Raw genomic sequence first — 22,497 nt, forward strand, 5'->3', positions numbered from 1 at the left:
CCAAACAGCACCTCATGCAAAGATGTCGAAGAGGTGCAATGAGGTAGCTGTATGACTAAGACAGGCGACACAAACAATTCCCACTGGAATTATACGTCCAAATCACTGGAATTATACGTCCAAATTACTGGAATTATACGTCAAAAATAAATCACTGGAATTATACGTCCAAATCACTTGAATTATACAGTACATCCAAATCACTGGAATTAATTGGTAAAATCACTGGAATTATACGTCCAAATCACTGGAATTAAATGGCAAAGTGGAGGTTGAGGGATTCCATCGTCATATGAAGTTGAACCACTAATCATGAACATAGGCCAGGGCCGTAACTAGGCATTTTAGCGCTGTGTGCAAGAAATGGCATTGGTGCCCCCCCCCCCCACACCACCTCATGTAAAACATGGGCAGTGCGCGTGCAAAAAATTAGGGGCGTAGCTTCATGGGAAAAGGGTATGGCCACAAAATAATACCAATTCATACTACGGTGCACAGTAGTCTCCATTATTCAAATTACACCGCACATTAGCGCCACTACACCAGGTAGAGCCCCTTTTACACATTACGCCAGTCAGCGTCCCCTTTTTACACATTACGGCAGACAGCGTCCCCTTTTTACACATTACGGCAGACATCGTCTCATTTTTACACATTACGGCAGACATCGGGGTATATTTACTAAGGTCCCGATTTTGACCGAGATGGTGTTTTTTCTTCAAAGTGTCATCTCGGGAATTTACTAAACTCAAATCACGGCAGTGATGAGGGCATTCGTATTTTTGTTGAAGTCCAAGTTTAAAAATACGAATGAATACACCATCGGTCAAACGCGGCTGTTAAGGTATGGTTCACGGTCATTTACTAACCATTCGTATTTGAAATCTCTTCCGTGAAAATGCATTTGCGGCCGTGAAAAAATACAAATCATAAAAAAGTCCTAAAAAAAAGTAGACCTGCTTTTGATAAGCGTGTTTACATGTGTATTCAATTATCCATTAGTCACACCTGAATTTTTGGCCCTTTAAAAGGGTCCCAAGCACATTTTGAGCAACTCTCACTCTGAAATGGCTGCTGCAGTGTGTAGTACAGATTTATTGTTTGCTGGGGGATACCTGAGACTGCTCCATGAGGCTACAATAAATCAGGGCCAGGTAAGTGAACATGGTCAGCAGGTTGTACAGGTGCCGCGGAGGCTGCGCAGGCCTCGTTTTTATAGGGGGGCGTTTAAACTTGAACGCATTGTCCGATGATAGGGTCATACAGATGTTTCGGCTAAATAGAAACAACATTTTCCGTCTGTATGACCTTGTCAAACTGGACCTAGACCCTGAGACAGCACGCTCTCGCTCTGTCTCAGGCCTGCACAAACTCCTGGCTGTGTTGCACTTTATGGCTACTGGGAGCTTCCAGGCTGTGACAGGCGATGTAATTTATATCTCCCAGCCCACCTTTTCAAAATATTTAAATCAGGTGAGTTGAAACATACATACACGTCTATGTCTAAGTGTTGCTTCTGTTATGTCTTATAACACAGTATTGTATTGATTACAGATCATGACACTCACCTTATATTTTGTAATGTCCACTCAGGTTTTGGATGTGTTGGAACCCCACATAGATGCCTCTATCTGCTTCCCTACCCAGGAGTCGCAGTGGCATGCAGTTAGGGTAGCTTTCTATGAGCACACACGTTGAGCTGAGACCACCTAGAGGCAGGCAATATGTTTTCACAAATAGACATTTTCGCCAATCCACTAATGTCCAGGTGGTTTGTGATGCAAATCTCAAAATTATGAGTGTGGTTGCAGGTTACCCTGGCAGCTGCCATGACTCCTTCATCCTCAGTCAGTCATCACTCTTCGATAAGTTTGAGGACGGACAAATGCCTGATGGCTGGCTGCTGGGTATGTCCCAAGTGTGTAGTGTGTATGTGTGTTAACTAGTGATGAGCGGGTTCGGTTTCTCGGAAACCGACCCCCCCCGAACTTCACGCTTTTTACACGGGTCCGAGGCAGACTCGGATCTTCCCGCCTTGCTCGGCTAACCCGAGCGCGCCCGAACGTCATCATCCCGCTGTCGGATTCTCGCGAGGCTCGTATTCTATCGCGAGACTCGGATTCTATATAAGGAGCCGCGCGTCGCCGCCATTTTCACACGTGCATTGAGATTGATAGGGAGAGGACGTGGCTGGCGTCCTCTCCGTTTAGATAGAGAGTGAGACACTTGATTTACTGGAGCATTTGGAGTACTCAGAGTGTGCAGAGTTTTGCTGATAGTTATACTAGTGACCACCAGTTTTATTTATTATTTAATATAATCCGTTCTCTGCCTGAAAAAAAACGATACACAGTCACATACCATATCTGTGCTCAGCCTCAGTGTGCTGCATGATAATATCATCTATGTATATCTGACTGTGCTGAGTAGTGCTCACTGCTCACACAGCTTAATTGTGGGGGAGACTGGGGAGCAGTTATAGCAGGAGTACATATTTAACAGTGCACACTTTTGCTGCCAGAGTGCCAGTGTGACTGACCAGCAGTGACCACCAGTATATTGTCTGCCTGAAAAAGTTAAACACTCGTGTGGTGTTTTTTTTTTTATTCTATAAACGCATTCTGCTGACAGTGTCCAGCAGGTCCGTCATTCATTATATTTCTATCTTCTTCATACTAGTAGTTTAGGAGTCTGCAGTGCTGACAGTGTCCAGCAGGTCCGTCTAATATATACCTGTCCTGCAGTAGTGATATATATATATATTTTTTATATCATTATCATCCAGTCTATACTAGCAGATGCAGTACGGTAGTCCACGGCTGTAGCTACCTCTGTGTCGGCAGTCGCTCGTCCATAATTGTATACCTACTTGTGGTCGTTTTTTTTTTTTCTATCTTCTTCATACTAGTAGTTTAGGAGTCTGCAGTGCTGACAGTGTCCAGCAGGTCCGTCATTATACAATATATACCTGTCCTGCAGTAGTGATATATATATATATATATATATTTTTTTTTTTTATATCATTATCATCCAGTCTATACTAGCAGACGCAGTACGGTAGTCCACGGCTGTAGCTACCTCTGTGTCGGCACTGGCAGTCGCTCGTCCATAATTGTATACCTACCTGTGGTGGGTTTTTTTTTTCTATCTTCTTCATACTAGTAGTTTAGGAGTCTGCAGTGCTGACAGTGTCCAGCAGGTCCGTCATTATACAATATATACCTGTCCTGCAGTAGTGATATATATATATTTTTTATATCATTATCATCCAGTCTATACTAGCAGACGCAGTACGGTAGTCCACGGCTGTAGCTACCTCTGTGTCGGCACTGGCAGTCGCTCGTCCATAATTGTATACCTACCTGTGGTGGGTTTTTTTTTTCTATCTTCTTCATACTAGTAGTTTAGGAGTCTGCAGTGCTGACAGGGTCTAGCAGGTCCGTCATTATACAATATATACCTGTCCTGCAGTAGTGATATATATATATTTTTTATATCATTATCATCCAGTCTATACTAGCAGACGCAGTACGGTAGTCGACGGCTGTAGCTACCTCTGTGTCGGCACTGGCAGTCGCTCGTCCATAATTGTATACCTACCTGTGGTGTTTTTTTTTTTTCTATCTTCATACTAGTAGTTTAGGAGTCTGCAGTGCTGACAGTGTCCAGCAGGTCCGTCATTATACAATATATACCTGTCCTGCAGTAGTGATATATATATATTTTTTATATCATTATCATCCAGTCTATACTAGCAGACGCAGTACGGTAGTCCACGGCTGTAGCTACCTCTGTGTCGGCACTGGCAGTCGCTCGTCCATAATTGTATACCTACCTGTGGTGTTTTTTTTTTTTTCTATCTTCTTCATACTAGTAGTTTAGGAGTCTGCAGTGCTGACAGTGTCCAGCAGGTCCGTCATTATATAATATATACCTGTCCTGCAGTAGTGATATATATATATTTTTTATATCATTATCATCCAGTCTATACTAGCAGACGCAGTACGGTAGTCCACGGCTGTAGCTACCTATATGTCGGCAGTCGCTCATCATCCATAAGTATACTAGTATCCATCCATCTCCATTGTTTACCTGAGGTGCCTTTTAGTTGTGCCTATTAAAATATGGAGAACAAAAATGTTGAGGTTCCAAAAATAGGGAAAGATCAAGATCCACTTCCACCTCGTGCTGAAGCTGCTGCCACTAGTCATGGCCGAGACGATGAAATGCCATCAACGTCGTCTGCCAAGGCCGATGCCCAATGTCATAGTACAGAGCATGTAAAATCCAAAACACCAAATATCAGTAAAAAAAGGACTCAAAAATCTAAAATAAAATCGTCGGAGGAGAAGCGTAAACTTGCCAATATGCCATTTACCACACGGAGTGGCAAGGAACGGCTGAGGCCCTGGCCTATGTTCATGGCTAGTGGTTCAGCTTCACATGAGGATGGAAGCACTCAGCCTCTCGCTAGAAAAATGAAAAGACTCAAGCTGGCAAAAGCACAGCAAAGAACTGTGCGTTCTTCGAAATCACAAATCCACAAGGAGAGTCCAATTGTGTCGGTTGCGATGCCTGACCTTCCCAACACTGGACGTGAAGAGCATGCGCCTTCCACCATTTGCACGCCCCCTGCAAGTGCTGGAAGGAGCACCCGCAGTCCAGTTTCTGATAGTCAGATTGAAGATGTCAGTGTTGAAGTACACCAGGATGAGAAGGATATGGGTGTTGCTGGCGCTGGGGAGGAAATTGACCAGGAGGATTCTGATGGTGAGGTGGTTTGTTTAAGTCAGGCACCCGGGGAGACACCTGTTGTCCGTGGGAGGAATATGGCCATTGACATGCCTGGTGAAAATACCAAAAAAATCAGCTCTTCAGTGTGGAAGTATTTCAACAGAAATGCGAACAACATTTGTCAAGCCGTGTGTTGCCTTTGTCAAGCTGTAATAAGTAGGGGTAAGGACGTTAACCACCTCAGAACATCCTCCCTTATACGTCACCTGCAGCGCATTCATCATAAGTCAGTGACAAGTTCAAAAACTTTGGGCGACAGCGGAAGCAGTCCACTGACCAGTAAATCCCTTCCTCTTGTAACCAAGCTCACGCCAACCACCCCACCAACTCCCTCAGTGTCAATTTCCTCCTTCCCCAGGAATGCCAATAGTCCTGCAGGCCATGTCACTGGCAATTCTGACGAGTCCTCTCCTGCCTGGGATTCCTCCGATGCATCCTTGCGTGTAACGCCTACTGCTGCTGGCGCTGCTGTTGTTGCTGCTGGGAGTCGATGGTCATCCCAGAGGGGAAGTCGTAAGACCACTTTTACTACTTCCACCAAGCAATTGACTGTCCAACAGTCCTTTGCGAGGAAGATGAAATATCACAGCAGTCATCCTGCTGCAAAGCGGATAACTGAGGCCTTGGCATCCTGGGCGGTGAGAAACGTGGTTCCGGTATCCATCATTACTGCAGAGCCAACTAGAGACTTGTTGGAGGTACTGTGTCCCCGGTACCAAATACCATCTAGGTTCCATTTCTCTAGGCAGGCGATACCGAAAATGTACACAGACCTCAGAAAAAGACTCACCAGTGTCCTAAAAAATGCAGTTGTACCCAATGTCCACTTAACCACGGACATGTGGACAAGTGGAGCAGGGCAGACTCAAGACTATAGGACTGTGACAGCCCACTGGGTAGATGTATTGACTCCCGCCGCAAGAACAGCAGCGGCGGCACCAGTAGCAGCATCTCGCAAACGCCAACTCTTTCCTAGGCAGGCTACGCTTTGTATCACCTCTTTCCAGAATACGCACACAGCTGAAAACCTCTTACGGCAACTGAGGAAGATCATCGCAGAATGGCTTACCCCAATTGGACTCTCCTGTGGATTTGTGGCATCGGACAACGCCAGCAATATTGTGTGTGCATTAAATCTGGGCAAATTCCAGCACGTCCCATGTTTTGCACATACCTTGAATTTGGTGGTGCAGAATTATTTAAAAAATGAGAGGGGCGTGCAAGAGATGCTGTCGGTGGCCAGAAGAATTGCGGCACACTTTCGGCGTACAGGCACCACGTACAGAAGACTGGAGCACCACCAAAAACGCCTGAACCTGCCCTGCCATCATCTGAAGCAAGAAGTGGTAACGAGGTGGAATTCAACCCTCTATATGCTTCAGAGGTTGGAGGAGCAGCAAAAGGCCATTCAAGCCTATACAACTGAGCACGATATAGGAGGTGGAATGCACCTGTCTCAAGCGCAGTGGAGAATGATTTCAACGTTGTGCAAGGTTCTGCAACCTTTTGAACTTGCCACACGTGAAGTCAGTTCAGACACTGCCAGCCTGAGTCAGGTCATTCCCCTCATCAGGCTTTTGCAGAAGAAGCTGGAGACATTGAAGGAGGAGCTAACACAGAGCGATTCCGCTAGGCATGTGGGACTTGTGGATGGAGCCCTTAATTCGCTTAACAAGGATTCACGGGTGGTCAATCTGTTGAAATCAGAGCACTACATTTTGGCCACCGTGCTCGATCCTAGATTTAAAACCTACCTTGGATCTCTCTTTCCGGCAGACACAAGTCTGCTGGGGTTCAAAGAACTGCTGGTGAGAAAATTGTCAAGTCAAGCGGAACGCGACCTGTCAACATCTCCTCCTTCACATTCTCCCGCAACTGGGGGTGCGAGGAAAAGGCTCAGAATTCCGAGCCCACCCGCTGGCGGTGATGCAGGGCAGTCTGGAGCGACTGCTGATGCTGACATCTGGTCCGGACTGAAGGACCTGACAACGATTACGGACATGTCGTCTACTGTCACTGCATATGATTCTCTCCCCATTGAAAGAATGGTGGAGGATTATATGAGTGACCGCATCCAAGTAGGCACGTCAGACAGTCCGTACTTATACTGGCAGGAAAAAGAGGCAATTTGGAGGCCCTTGCACAAACTGGCTTTATTCTACCTAAGTTGCCCTCCCACAAGTGTGTACTCCGAAAGAGTGTTTAGTGCCGCCGCTCACCTTGTCAGCAATCGGCGTACGAGGTTACATCCAGAAAATGTGGAGAAGATGATGTTCATTAAAATGAATTATAATCAATTCCTCCGTGGAGACATTGACCAGCAGCAATTGCCTCCACAAAGTACACAGGGAGCTGAGATGGTGGATTCCAGTGGGGACGAATTGATAATCTGTGAGGAGGGGGATGTACACGGTGATATATCGGAGGATGATGATGAGGTGGACATCTTGCCTCTGTAGAGCCAGTTTGTGCAAGGAGAGATTAATTGCTTCTTTTGTGGTGGGGGTCCAAACCAACCCGTCATTTCAGTCACAGTCGTGTGGCAGACCCTGTCACTGAAATGATGGGTTGGTTAAAGTGTGCATGTCCTGTTTATACAACATAAGGGTGGGTGGGAGGGCCCAAGGACAATTCCATCTTGCACCTCTTTTTTCTTTCATTTTTCTTTGCGTCATGTGCTGTTTGGGGAGTAGTTTTTGGAAGGGCCATCCTGCGTGACACTGCAGTGCCACTCCTAGATGGGCCAGGTGTTTGTATCGGCCACTTGGGTCGCTTATCTTAGTCACACAGCTACCTCATTGCGCCTCTTTTTTTTCTTCTTTGCGTCATGTGCTGTTTGGGGGGTGTTTTTTGGAAGGGCCATCCTGCGTGACACTGCAGTGCCACTCCTAGATGGGCCAGGTGTTTGTGTCGGCCACTTGGGTCGCTGAGCTTAGTCATCCAGCGACCTCGGTGCAAATTTTAGGACTAAAAATAATATTGTGAGGTGTGAGGTGTTCAGAATAGACTGAAAATGAGTGGAAATTATGGTTATTGAGGTTAATAATACTTTGGGATCAAAATGACCCCCAAATTCTATGATTTAAGCTGTTTTTTAGGGTTTTTTGAAAAAAACACCCGAATCCAAAACACACCCGAATCCGACAAAAAAAATTCGGTGAGGTTTTGCCAAAACGCGTTCGAACCCAAAACACGGCCGCGGAACCGAACCCAAAACCAAAACACAAAACCCGAAAAATTTCCAGTGCTCATCACCAGTGTTAACTTCAAACTCCTGATTTTTGTATGTGATTTACCATAATCCACATGTCCTAATGTTGCCTATATCTGTATTTCAGGTGATGGTGGTTATGGCTGCTACTCTTGGCTCCTTACTCCATTGTCCCAACCTGATTCTCCTGCTGAACACAATTATAATAATGCACATAAGTCTACGCGGAATGTGATAGAAAGATGTTTTGGGGTGCTGAAATCTAGGTTTCGGTGTCTGGATAAGTCTGCTGGGCTTTTGTTGTATAGTCCCTCAAAGGTGACTAGGATTGTGTTCTGCTGCTGTTTTCTTCATAATCTGTGTTTGAGCCAACATCTGCCACATGTTGGTGATGAAGAAAACAGCCAGCAAGTAGGTGAGTTAGATACATCTGGTGACAGTGTGAGTACAGATGTAGGGAGGCAGGTAAGGCAAGAAGTGATTCTGTGTTATTTTAACGGTAAGTATTATTTAGTTATAAATAACCTTGCCTAACCACTTTTATAAAATGTATTGTAGGTGTGAATGTTGTTTGTGTTGCGTTAGTGTTTGTTATTTATACTGTTCTTTACAGTTATACTGTAATTTGAATAACTTACACTGTCACTCATTAGCACATTAAACCATACACATATTGCGTGTTGAAAAATGATTTGCTTGGACACAGGCATTTTTGGTGTAACAATTCCAAAAACTTTATTTTTTAACAACCATTTGCTGCATCCTTCATTATTTTTTTTTGTGTGTGCTGGGTGCAGAGGATTGACCTGGTTCGTTGGTCTGTGTTCTGCTGGAGCGTCTAACAGGGGAGGTAACTGGGGTCTGGCTTGGTGTTGTAGTTCCCGAGCTTGAGCTGATTTGTTGGGATGCCAACACATTAATGCTTTGGCTCAGGTTGTGTATGCTTGCAGTCAGTTGGGTATTTGTGGCAGTGTTGCTGGCAATAATTCTGTAGAGGTTTTCGTTGACCAGTTGGTTGTGTTGGATTATTTGTATGAGGGCTTGTTGCTGCCGCTGTTGTTCATCCATGATTCTGAGTAAATTGGCTTGCATTTGACTGTTGTCTGCCCTCATCTGCTCCATTGAATTGGCAATTCTGCCAACCTGAACTATCAGTCTGCCTGAGTTCCGACTGAGGCGAGGAAGATGATGGGGCAGACTGGCAAGGTATTGGGTGTGGGTGTTCAGGCAGGCATAGTGTTGCGCCTGTTGTGTGGCCCAACTGCTCCAAAACTCAGGGGCCATTTGTTGCTGGGGTGGTGTTGGCCTCAAATGTGGGCTATGGGATGTTTGGGGTGATTGTGTTATGTCCTGCGGCGTGGTTGGCTGGGTAGGATCGATGGGCTGCAGGTGTAGTGTGTAGGTAGGCTGCTGGTCACTTTCCTGCTGGGCGTCCTCGTCCATGATGGGTGGTTCTGTATGGGGTTGATAACAGCCACTATTTAGTTTTTTTATATTTATTTGCTTGACGTAAACATACCTTACTTAATAATATTCATGTTGAAAATGAAACAGATTGTGGCCTAAAATTACCTAGGTATCTTACCTTTTTTTACACATATGTGGCTTCTAACTTTCTATACTCACTGGAGAAATGAATTAGGGAATTGTCAGACTCTGAGCCATAATGAATGTGCAAACACGAAGAACTGTCGCCATTTTAAATTAATGCATTTACAGATTGTGTATGACCCTTCCTTTTGTTAAACACACACAATACATTAAATGTGTTTTGGAACACACTCATAAATTGATCAAGGCAGTCAGTGTTGTGTGGGAAAATTACACAAAAGAAATAAAGCACACATTTTACCTTAAAAAAACATGTAAATGTCTTTAGGTGGCCTATTTTTAGAAATGGTGATGTTGGCCATGGCAAACAATTGGATTATAGATTACATTTATGTTGCGGTTTCTTGTTTAAATTTCTGAAATATTAAATGGTTGTTATGGGCAACATCACATCTGAAAATGTAACCACAAAAATTACCAAAAATACCATGTGCTTGTTGTTTGTGCTTATTGCGTGGAATAAGAATTAACACAAATAAATTAATTTTGCCAGTACACAAACAGTGGTGCAGATGAATTAACCTGGAGAAGACATAAGGATTGATAAACCAGTGATATGTGCAAGGTGATAAAGGCACATGCCAAACAGGGCCAATCTGAATTTTTACTGTTAGGATCTGTTTTGCTTCTGCCTTGATCACCTTGCACATATCAGTGGATTATCACTTCATTATGCCTTATCCAGGTTAATTCATAGACCACACTGTTTTCAATTTTTGTTACTATTAACTTTTATGTTTACTCACCAGACAGCTGAGGTGATTGTGGATCCTCGCTTTGTGGACTCGCCAAAATTGCTTGTGGTGGCAGGGACAACACTGCGGAGATGCGCCGTTGGGGTGGTGATGATGGAGCAGCAGATTCAGCCTCAAGACAACGTCTCTTGGTTGGCCTCCTAGGCACAGTCACCGAGCCCTGTGATGGGCGCCTTAGTGGAGGGGGGTTTGCAGAAGAAGAACCTATGTGATAAGATAAACATTAACATTTTGTGCTTCTATGAGTTTGCTGAATATGTGATTACAGTGAATTCTTACCTGCATTCCCACCATCTGCATCACTTGGCAGTGTTGGCTGTGGCCTGGCTGTGCTGCTTCTCTGGCGTACTGTAGAAATATGAAGAATTACCTTATGAACATACTTTGAAATAACAATGTTTTCTGAAAATCCTTCTTGTGATGTAAACATCTGTAACCTGATGATAAGTAAACTAAATGATGCTTAAGCTTTTCTGCCTGACTTCATTGGGTGTGTATAGTTTAAATAAGATTCAATTTCACAAATTAATCCATACACAAAGCCAAATAATGCACAATATTATAATGGTTATAAACCAAATCGCATAGCTTGACACAACCACAATATTGCACGCTAAGGTACCATTTTAAAAATTCTACGAATACAACACTAGGCACAAATAATAAGAATTTACTTACCGATAATTCTATTTCTCGTAGTCCGTAGTGGATGCTGGGAACTCCGTAAGGACCATGGGGAATAGCGGCTCCGCAGGAGACTGGGCACAAAAGTAAAAGCTTTAGGACTACCTGGTGTGCACTGGCTCCTCCCCATATGACCCTCCTCCAAGCCTCAGTTAGGATACTGTGCCCGGACGAGCGTACACAATAAGGAAGGATTTTGAATCCCGGGTAAGACTCATACCAGCCACACCAATCACACCGTACAACCTGTGATCTGAACCCAGTTAACAGCATGATAACAGAGGAGCCTCTGAAAAGATGGCTCACAACAATAATAACCCGATTTTTGTAACAATAATTATGTACAAGTATTGCAGACAATCCGCACTTGGGATGGGCGCCCAGCATCCACTACGGACTACAAGAAATAGAATTATCGGTAAGTAAATTCTTATTTTCTCTGACGTCCTAGTGGATGCTGGGAACTCCGTAAGGACCATGGGGATCATACCAAAGCTCCCAAAACGGGCGGGAGAGTGCGGATGACTCTGCAGCACCGAATGAGAGAACTCCAGGTCCTCCTCAGCCAGGGTATCAAATTTGTAGAATTTAGCAAACGTGTTTGCCCCTGACCAAGTAGCTGCTCGGCAAAGTTGTAAAGCCGAGACCCCTCGGGCAGCCGCCCAAGATGAGCCCACCTTCCTTGTGGAATGGGCTTTTACAGATTTTTGGCTGTGGCAGGCCTGCCACAGAATGTGCAAGCTGAATTGTACTACAAATCCAACGAGCAATAGTCTGCTTAGAAGCAGGAGCACCCAGCTTGTTGGGTGCATACAGGATAAACAGCGAGTCAGATTTTCTGACTCCAGCCGTCCTGGAAACATATATTTTCAGGGCCCTGACTACATCCAGCAACTTGGAGTCCTCCAAGTCCCTAGTAGCCGCAGGTACCACAATAGGCTGGTTCAAGTGAAACGCTGAAACCACCTTAGGGAGAAATTGAGGACGAGTCCACAATTCCGCCCTGTCTGAATGGAAGATCAGATAAGGGCTTTTACAGGATAAGCCCGCCAATTCTGACACGCGCCTGGCCGAGGCCAGGGCCAACAACATGACCACTTTCCATGTGAGATATTTTAACTCTACAGATTCAAGTGGTTCAAACCAATGTGACTTTAGGAACCCCAAAACTACATTGAGATCCCAAGGTGCCACTGGAGGCACAAAAGGAGGCTGTATATGCAGTACCCCTTTTACAAACGTCTGAACTTCAGGAACTGAAGCTAGTTCTTTCTGGAAGAAAATTGACAGGGCCGAAATTTGAACCTTAATGGACCCCAATTTTAGGCCCATAGATACTCCTGTTTACAGGAAATGCAGGAATCGACCTAGTTGAAAATTCCTCCATCGGGGCCTTACTGGCCTCGCACCCCGCAACATATTTTCGCCAAATGCGGTGATAATGCTTTGCGGTTACATCCTTCCTGGCTTGATCAGGGTAGGGATGACTTCATCCGGAATGCCTTTCTCCTTCAGGATCCGGCGTTCAACGCCCTGCCGTCAAACGCAGCTGCGGTAAGTCTTGGAATAGACAGGGTCCTTGCTGGAGCAGGTCCCTTCTTAGAGGTAGAGGCCACGGGTCCTCCGTGAGCATCTCTTGAAGTTCCGGGTACCAAGTCCTTCTTGGCCAATCCGGAGCCACGAGAATAGTTCTTACTCCCCTCCGTCTTATAATTCTCAGTACTTTTGGTATGAGAGGAAGAGGAGGGAACACATACACTGACTGGTACACCCACGATGTTACCAGAGCGTCCACAGCTATTGCCTGAGGGTCCCTTGACCTGGCGCAATACCTGTCCAATTTTTTGTTTAGGCGGGACGCCATCATGTCCACCTTTGATTTTTCCCAATGGTTTACCATCATGTGGAAGGACTTCTGGGTGAAGTCCCCACTCTCCCGGGTGGAGGTCGTGCCTGCTGAGGAAGTCTGCTTCCCAGTTGTCCACTTCCGGAATGAACACTGCTGACAGTGCTATCACATGATTTTCCGCCCAGCGAAAAATCCTTGCAGCTTCTGCCATTGCCCTCCTGCTTCTTGTGCCGCCCTATCTGTTTACGTGGGCGACTGCCGTGATGTTGTCCGACTGGATCAGCCCCGGCTGACCTTGAAGCAGAGGTCTTGCTTGGCTTAGGGCACTGTAAATGGCCCTTAGCTCCAAAACTTTTATGTGAAGTGATGTCTCCAGGCTTGACCAGAAGCCCTGGAAATTTTTTTCCTTGTGTGACTGCTCTCCAGCCTCGCAGGCTGGCATCCGTGGTCACCAGGACCCAGTCCTGAATGCCGAAACTGCGGCCCTCTAGAAGATGAGCACTCTGCAACCACCACAGGAGAGACACCCTTGTCTTTGGTGACAGGGTTATCCGCTGATGCATCTGAAGATGCGATCCGGACCATTTGTCCAGCAGGTCCCACTGGAAAGTTCTTGCGTGGAATCTGCCGAATGGAATTGCTTCGTAGGAAGCCACCATTTTTCCCAGGACCCTTGTGCACGGATGCACTAACACTTGGCCTGGTTTTAGGAGGTTTCTGACTAGTTCGGATAACTCCCTGGCTTTCTCCTCCGGGAGAAAACACCTTTTTCTGGACTGTGTCCAGGATCATCCCTAGGAATAGAAGGCGTGTCGTCAGGATCAGCTGCGATTTTGGAATATTGAGAATCCAACCGTGCTACCGCAGCACTACTGAGATAGTGCTACCCCGACTTCCAACTGTTCCCTGGACCTTGCCCTTATCAGGAGATCGTCCAAGTAAGGGATAACTAAAAACTCCCTTCTTTCGAAGGAGTATTATCATTTCGGCCATTACCTTGGTAAAGACCCGTGGTGCCGTGGACAATCCAAACGGCAGCGTCTGAAACTGATAGTGACAGTTCTGTACCACAAACCTGAGGTACCCTTGGAGAAGGGTAAATTGGGACATGTAGGTAAGCATCTTTGATGTCCAGAGAGACCATATAGTCCCCTTCTTCCAGGTTTGCAATCACTGCTCTGAGTGACTCCGTCTTGAATTTGAACCTTTGTATGTAAGTGTTCAAGGATTTTAGATTTAAAATTGGTTTCACCGAGCCGTCCGGCTTCGGTACCACCAATAGTGTGGAATAGTACCCCTTTCCCTGTTGCAGGAGGGGTACCTTGATTATCACCTGCTGGGAATACAGCCTGTGAATGTCTTGCAATACCGTCTCCCTGTCTGAGGGAGACGTCGGTAAAGCAGACTTTATGAAACGGCGAGGGGAAGACGTCTCAAATTTCTTGAGACGGGCCCCCACCGTGCCTGAGACCGCTTGTAAAGCCCCCGCGTCATGCTGAGGACTTTGCGGAGGCGGGAGAGGGCTTTTGTGGGAATTGGCTGTTTGCTTCAGCCTTTTTCCTCTCCCTCTGCCACGGGGCAGAAATGAGGCGCCTTTTGCCCGCTTTATGGGGCCGAAAGGACTGCGCCTGATAATACGGCGTCTCTTAGGTTGAGACGCTACCTGGGGTAAAAATGTGGATTTTCCAGCCGTTGCCGTGGCCGCCAGGTCTGTTAGACCTACCCCAAATAACTCTTCCCTTTTATAAGGCGATACTTCCATATGCCTTTTGGGATCAGCATCGCCTGACCACTGTCTTGTCCATAACCTTCTTCTGGCAGAAATGGACAGCGCACTTACTCTTGATGCCAGTCGGCAAATATCCCTCTGTGCATCACGCATATATAGAAATGCATCTTTTAAATGCTCCATAGTTAGTAATATACTGTCCCTATCTAGGGTATCAATATTGTCAGTCAGGGAATCCGACCAAGCCACCCCAGCACTGCACATCCAGGCTGAGGCGATTGCTGGTCGCAGTATCACACCCGTGTGAGTGTATATACATTTTAGGATATTTTACTGCTTTCTGTCAGTAGGTTCCTTAAGGGCGGCCATATCCGGGGACGGTAGTGCCACCTGTTTAGACAAGCGTGTGAGCGCTTTATTCACCCTAAAGGGTGTTTCCCAACGTGCCCAATCCTCTGGCGGGAAGTGGTATGATGCCAATAACTTTTTTATCGGGGGAAAACCACGCATCATCACACACTTCATTTAATTCCTCAGATGCAGGAAAAACTACAGGCAGTTTTTTCTCACCCAACATAATACCCTTTTTAGTGGTACTGGTATTATCAGAAATGTGTAAAAACATTTTCCATAGCCTCAATCATGTAACGTGTGGCCCTACTGGAAGTCACATTCGTCTCTTAATCGTCGACACTGGAGTCAGTATCCGTGTCGGCTTCTGTATCTGCCATCTGCGGTAATGGGCGGTTTAGAGCCCCAGATGGCTTTTGAGACACCTGGACAGGCACAGACTGAGTCGCCGGCCGTCACATGTCATCAATCTTTTGTAAAGAGCTGACACGGTCACATAATTCATCCACTCAGGTGTCGACTCCCTAGGGGGTGACATCTCTGTTACAGGCAATTGCTCCGCCTCATTTTCCTCCTCATACATGTCGACAAAACGTACCGACACACAGCACACACACAGGGAATGCTCTGATAGAGGACAGGACCCCACTAGCCCTTTGGGGAGACAGAGGGAGAGTATGCCAGCACACACCAGAGCGCTATATATATATATATATATATATATATATATATATACAGGGATAACCTTATATAAGTGTTTTTCCCCTTATAGCTGCTGTATTGTTATACTGCGCCTAATTAGTGCCCCCCTCTCTTTTTTAACCCCTTTCTGTAGTGTAGTAACTGCAGGGGAGAGCCAGGGAGCTTCCCTCCAACGGAGCTGTGAGAGAAAATGGCGCCAGTGTGCTGAGGAGATAGGCCCCGCCCCCTTCTCGGCGGCCTTTTCTCCCGTTTTTCTGTGGAATCTGGCAGGGGGTTAAAATACACCCATATAGCCCTGGGGGTTATATGTGGTGTATTTATGCCAGCCAAGGCGTTTTACATTGCTGCTCAGGGCGGCCCCCCCTAGCGCCCTGCACCCTCAGTGACCAGAGTGTGAAGTGTGCCTGAGTAACAATGGCGCACAGCTGCAGTGCTGTGCGCTACCTTGTTGAAGACTGATGTCTTCTGCCGCCGATTTTTCCGGACCTTTTCTTGCTTCTGGCTCTGTAAGGGGGCCGGCGGCGCGGCTCCGGGACCGAGCTCCGAGGCTGGGCCTGTGTTCGGTCCCTCTGGAGCTAATGGTGTCCAGTAGCCTAAGAAGCCCAATCCACTCTGCACGCAGGTGAGTTCGCTTCTTCTCCCCTTAGTCCCTCGATGCAGTGAGCCTGTTGCCAGCAGGTCTCACTGAAAATAAAAAACCTAAAACTAAACTTTTCACTAAGAAGCTCAGGAGAGCCCCTAGTGTGCACCCTTCTCGGCCGGGCACAAAAATCTAACTGAGGCTTGGAGGAGGGTCATAGGGGGAGGAGCCAGTGCACACCAGGTAGTCCTAAAGCTTTTACTTTTGTGCCCAGTCTTCTGCGGAGCCGCTATTCCCCATGGTCCTTACGGAGTTCCCAGCGTCCACTAGGACGTCAGAGAAATCTGCACAAAAATGTAAAAAAATAAAATAAAAAAAATTAATAGATATTAACACTACATCAGTCATGGACAACCTGTGGCTCTCAAGATGTAGTAAAACTACACATACCAGCATGCACTAATAACAAAACTGAGGCAATGCATGATGGGACTTGAAGTTTGCCAACACCTGTAGAGCCACAGGTTGCCCAGGCCTGCACGACATCACCAACACATTGGAACAATTAACAAACTGACAATCACAATTAGCTTGATGAAATTACAAACAACAAATGACAACACACAGATGTTTACACTTTTAAATTAAAAATAAAAACTCACCATCCTGCCTTGGCCGGTCAGAATCCCGGACATGAGTCGCACCAACCACTTCTGGCGGAATAAGTGAACGCACAGGCTCCTCCCAATCCCGATAAGATGCACGGAAGGGGTGCGGAGCCACAACACCATCACTATCACTGGAGGCCACAGCAGCAGCCATCCTCTCCTCCTCACTAACCTCCTCCACCTCACTCACCTCCTCCCTCTCACTCACCTCCTCCCTCTCACTCACCTCCTCCACCACACTGACCTCTGACTGGGACATAATCAGGACAAACTACAAATAACACTGAGAAAAAAAAAAAACAGAAAACACACTCCTCCACTACCACTACACACCACACACCCAACACACACAAACAATGACAATAGACTTGGAAAAAAAAAACAAGGACAAAAAAGTAGACAAACTTTTAAATAACTACACAACAAGTATGACAAGACTACTTACACACACAGTACAGCACTCAACAATCGCAAAAATCCGCAACAAATCCACCAAAAACTCCACAAAACTCACCAACTCCTAACACACCTTCCTCTCACCTCTCCACTAGCTAAACCCACGAGGTGCGGACGGTTTGGGGCGTTTTTATAGTAATGTGCACAGACACTCCTCCATCACGAATCAAACCAATCACGCACGAGTGACAAAAACGAAACTTAGGAAAAAAACGCGGCCGGGAACGGAGAAACACTGCCGTGACTAAAATCTGACGCAGTCGTAAAAAAAAAAACATAGCACGGCCGCAAAACCACTAAATCGGCCGCATTCTACCTTACAAAACTACGAATGACATCGACATGGGTAAATACGAAAATGAAAAATACAACAACTTAGTAAATTAGTCGTAACAAATTCAAAAAGTTGCAAAATTACATTTTCGATGTCATTCGTGTTAGATCTTTAACCTCATTCAGAAAAATACGAATTTTAGTAAATACACCCCATCGTCTCCTTTTTACACATTACGGCAGACATTGTCCCCTTTTTACACATTACGGCAGACGTTGTCCCCCTTTTTACACATTGCGGCAGACATCGTCTCCTTTTTACACATTACGGCAGACATCGTCTCCTTTTTACACATTACATCAGACATTGTCCCCCTTTTTACACATTACGGCAGAGTTCCCCTTTTTACACATTACGGCAGATATCGTCTCCTTTTTACACATTACGTCAGACATCGTCTCCTTTTTACACATTACGGCAGACATTGTCCCCCTTTTTACACATTACGGCAGTGTCCCCATTTTTACACATTACGGCGGACAGAGTCCCCCTTTTTACACATTACAGCAGACAGAGTCCCGTCCCCCCACAGTAAATCCTGCGTTTGCCCCTGCGTTTACTAACCAGGCAGGCCGCACAGGCTCTACCGAGTTCCAAATTGCAGAGGGGGGCCAGGCTGCCGCTGGGCCAGAGAGAGCAGCATCCCTGTCACACTGATGCCGCTCAGCCGCAGCAGCAGCTGGTTCAATGGGACACAGGCGGGCGAGCGCCAGCGGCGGCTTCAGAGGAAGTTGGGCGGGCGGGCGGCCGGCGGCTTCAGAGGAAGTTTCGAGCGCGCGGCCGGCACCTTCAGATGAAGTTGGGCGGGCGGTCGAGAGTGCGGCCGGCGGCTTTAAAGGAAGTTGCGGCGGCTTCCGTGGGGAGCACTGGCGGGCGGCGGTGACAAGCAGTACAGAGGCGCCGCCGCCGTCAGCGGGGACACAGGCGGCGCCGCCTTCAGCTGTCTGGGCCAGCGGGTGTGATGCACGATGGTGCGCCCTCAGTTCATTTGCGCTGTGGGCAAGGCACCATCGGCACACACCTAGTTATGGCCCTGGCCAGGGCCTAAGCCATTCCTTGCCACTCTGTGTCGTAAATGGCATATTGGCAAGTTTAAGTTTCTCCTCAGACCATTTAAATTTATTTACTTTTTACTGAACTTTGACTTTTTGGATTTTACATGCCCTCTACTATCACATTGGGCATCAGCCTTGGCAGACGACGTTGATGGCATTTCATCGTCTATGTCAAGGCTAGTGGCAGCACCTTCAGCACTAGGAGGAAGTGGTACTTGATATTTCCCAATCTTATCCTCCAAATTTTTGTTCTCCATTATTTTTCTGGAGTTATATTGTATAACACAATATGCGGCACAGGAGCACTGGTCATATGGCAGCAGAGGATACCACTGTGACTGCCTGGTCACTGTAATGTCTGATGGCTGATGCACATGACACTACCACTGGTCTGATGCAGGACAACACAGCAACACTGTAAGGGACTTGTTATTAATTATTATACAGCAGCACTGGACATATGTCTGCAGATTATACCACTGTGACTGCTTGGTCACTGGAATGACTGATGGCTGATGCACAGGACACCACCACTGGTCTGATGCAGGACAATGTTGTTATTATAATGTATCATTATATGGCAGCAGTGGACAGTGCCGTAACTAGACATTTTAGCGCTGTGTGCAAGAAACATCATCGGCGCCCCCCCAATATTTAAAACAGGGCCAGTGCGCATTGTAGGTGCACGCCAAAACTATAGGGGCATGGCTTCTAGGGGAAGGGGTGTGACCACAAAATAATACTAATTTATATTATGCTGCACACTAGTCTCCAGTACTCAAATTACACTGCACAGTAGCGCCACTTACACACTTTACACCAGGTAGAGTCCCATTTTACACATTACTCCAGGTAGAGAAATATAAGATAACATTCTTGTTTTAAACATCACTCACCACCCCAAGCTCTGTGACTGACGGCAGGTGGGGAAAAGGTCACCGGAGGTCTGACTCCGGACTCCCTGGGCTGCTGCTGCACGGTGAGCTGGAATGCCTCCTCCTCAATCCCCCATGTCATCATGTCTCTCCCTAGAGACACTGCAGGGGGGCGGAGCATCAGATCCAGGGGAAAGGTGGCGCTGTTATACAGAGGGAGCGAGAAGGAATGAGAGAGTGTTATACAGAGGGAGAGACAAGGAAGAGAGTGTTATATGGAGGGAGCGTGGAGGAAGGAGAGCGTGTTATACAGAGGGAAAGAGGGTGTTATAAAGAGGGAGAGAAAACGAAGGAGAGAGAGTGTTATACAGACGGAGGGACGAGGAAGGAAGGAGAGAGTGTTATACAGAGAGAGCGCGGAGGAAGGAGAGGGTGTTATACAGAGGGAGAGAGGAGGAAGAATAGGGTGTTATACAGAGGGAGAGACAAGTGAGAGAGTCTTATATGGAGGGAGCACAGAGGAAGGAAGGAGATAGTGTTATGAAGAGGAAGAAGAGAGTGTTATACAGATGGAGCGAGAAGGAAGGAGACAGTGTTATACAAAGGGAGAGAGGAGGAAGGAGAGAGTGTTATACAGGGTAAGAGATAAGGTAGGGGAGAGTGTTATATGGCGGGAGAGATTTGATGGGGAAAGAGTTATACAGGCGGAGAGATACGATAGGGGAGTTTATTATACAGGGGGGAGATAAGATAGCGGAGAGTGTTATACAAGAAGGTGATAGATAAGGTAGGGGAGCGTGTTATACAGGGGGAGAGATAAGGTAGGGGAGCGTGTTATACAGGGGGAGAGATAAGGTAGGGGGAGAGTTACACAGGGGGAGAGATAAGGTAGGGGAGAGTTACACAGGGAAAGAGATAAGGTAGGGGAGAGTTACACAGGGAAAGAGATAAGGTAGGGGGAGTGTTACACAAGGGGAGAGATAAGGTAGGGGGAGAGTTAAACAGGGGGATAGATAAGGTAGGGAGAGAGTTACACAGGGGGAGAGATAAGGTAGGGGGGAGTGTTACACAGGGGGAGAGATAAGGTGGGGGGAGAGTTACACGGGGGGAGATAAGGTAGGGGGGGAGAGTTACACGGGGGGAGATAAGGTAGGGGGAGAGTTACACAAGGGGAGAGATAAGGTAGGGGGAGAGTTACACAGGGGGAGAGATAAGGTAGGGGGAGAGTTATACAGGGGGAGGGATAAGGTAGGGGAGAGATATACAGGGGGAGAGATAAGGTAGGGGGAGAGTTACACAGGGGGAGAGATAAGGTAGGGGGAGAGTTACACAGGGGGAGAGATAAGGTAGGGGGAGAGTTACACAGGGGGAGAGATAAGGTAGGGGAGAGTTACACAGGGAGAGAGATAAGATAGGGGGAGAGTTACACAGGGAGAGAGATAAGATAGGGGGAGAGTTACATGGGGGAGAGTTATACAGGGGGAGAGATAAGGTAGGGGGTGTTACACAGGGGAGAGATAAGGTAGGGGGAGTGTTACAAAGGGGGAGAGATAAGGTAGGGGGAGTGTTACACAGGTGGAGAGATAAGGTACGGGGGAGAGTTGCACATGGGGAGAGATAAGGTAGGGGAGAGTTGCACATGGGGAGAGATAAGGTAGGGGGAGTGTTACACAGGGGGAGAGATAAGGTAGGGGGGAGAGTTACACAGGGGGAGAGTTACACAGGGGGAGAGTTACACAGGGGGAGATAAGGTAGGGAAGAGAGTTACACAGGGGGAGAGTTACAATGGGGGGGGGATAAGGTAGGGGGAGAGTTACACAATTGGAGAGATAAGGTAGGGGGAGTGTTACACAGGGGGAGAGATAAGATGCAGAGAGTTTTATACAGAAGGAGAGATAAGAAAGATAAGAGAGCAGGTAGAGTGTTATACAGAGGTAGAGATGAAGGAGAGAGCTGGAAGAGAGTGACAGACTTACACACTTCCTGTCACCTGTGCTCCTCCGGAGTGTGGGCCTTCTGTCCTCTAACTGCCTTAGCTTGGCTTCGCCCCCTGACAGCCTGATAGCTCAGCTCCCAGCAGCAAGGGCTGTCCCTCTGTCTCCTCTCCTGCAGTGCTGCACTGTGGGGCCGGCAACAGAAAGAGCGCGGGGGCAGCATCACACGCCGCACCCACTCTGACTGAGTGATTAAACAGGAAATAAACTACAGCTTCCTGCAGCAAGGGCTGCTGGGAGCTGTAGTTTATTTCCTGTTTCTTCACTAGTACGCTGCTGCAGTACGGGAGGCGCCTCCTGGGTCCTGGCAGATTCATTCTTATCGAGCGGCCGTGCGGGTGATGTTGCCAGATGGTGTGCCTACAGTGCATATGCTCTGTGGGCAAGGCACCATTGACACACACCTAGTTACGGTCCTGGCATATGGCTGCAGAGTAAACCACTGTGACTGCTTGGTCACTGGAATGACTGATGGCTGATGCACAGGACACTACCACTGGACTGATGCAGCACAATACACCACCACTGAACTGATGCAGCACAACACAGCAGCAATGGACATATGGTAGCAATAGGACACATCCACTGTGACTGCCTGGTCACTGGAATAACTGATAGCTGATGCACAGGAAACTACCACTGGACTGATGCACAATACACCACCACTGAACTGATGCAGCAATGGACATACGGCAGCAAGAGGACACAACTACTGTGACTGGACAAATACAGCACAAGACACGGACACTGAGAGAACGGAGGCACATCCTCTCTCTACACCAGAGGTTCTCAAACTCGGTCCTCGGGGGCCCACACAGTGCATGTTTTGCAGGTAACCCAGCAGGTGCA

The 22,497-nt window shown here is 47.1% G+C and overlaps 1 protein-coding gene across 6 annotated transcripts in view; it reads right to left on the reverse strand.

Annotated features, from left to right (window-relative positions):
* Window positions 1–21,858, reverse strand: part of MCAM (melanoma cell adhesion molecule) — a 909,696-nt gene extending 887,838 nt beyond the window's left edge. For 2 of the 6 annotated variants that reach the window (XM_063942920.1, XM_063942918.1), the window contains exons 1-2: window positions 21,645–21,857; window positions 19,676–19,857 (exon numbers count right to left, since the gene is read on the reverse strand). In XM_063942920.1, coding sequence (XP_063798990.1) covers window positions 19,676–19,857; window positions 21,645–21,811 — 349 coding nt within the window. In that variant the 5' untranslated portion in view covers window positions 21,812–21,857. Of the gene's footprint in view, window positions 1–19,675; window positions 19,858–21,630 lie in introns of all 6 variants that reach the window. The other 4 variants (XM_063942919.1, XM_063942923.1, XM_063942922.1 and 1 more) reach the window with 3 other exon arrangements.
* Window positions 21,859–22,497: the final 639 nt, after the last annotated feature.

Source organism: Pseudophryne corroboree, chromosome 10 (assembly GCF_028390025.1).
Source record: "Pseudophryne corroboree isolate aPseCor3 chromosome 10, aPseCor3.hap2, whole genome shotgun sequence".
Taxonomy (NCBI): Eukaryota; Metazoa; Chordata; class Amphibia; order Anura; family Myobatrachidae; genus Pseudophryne; species Pseudophryne corroboree.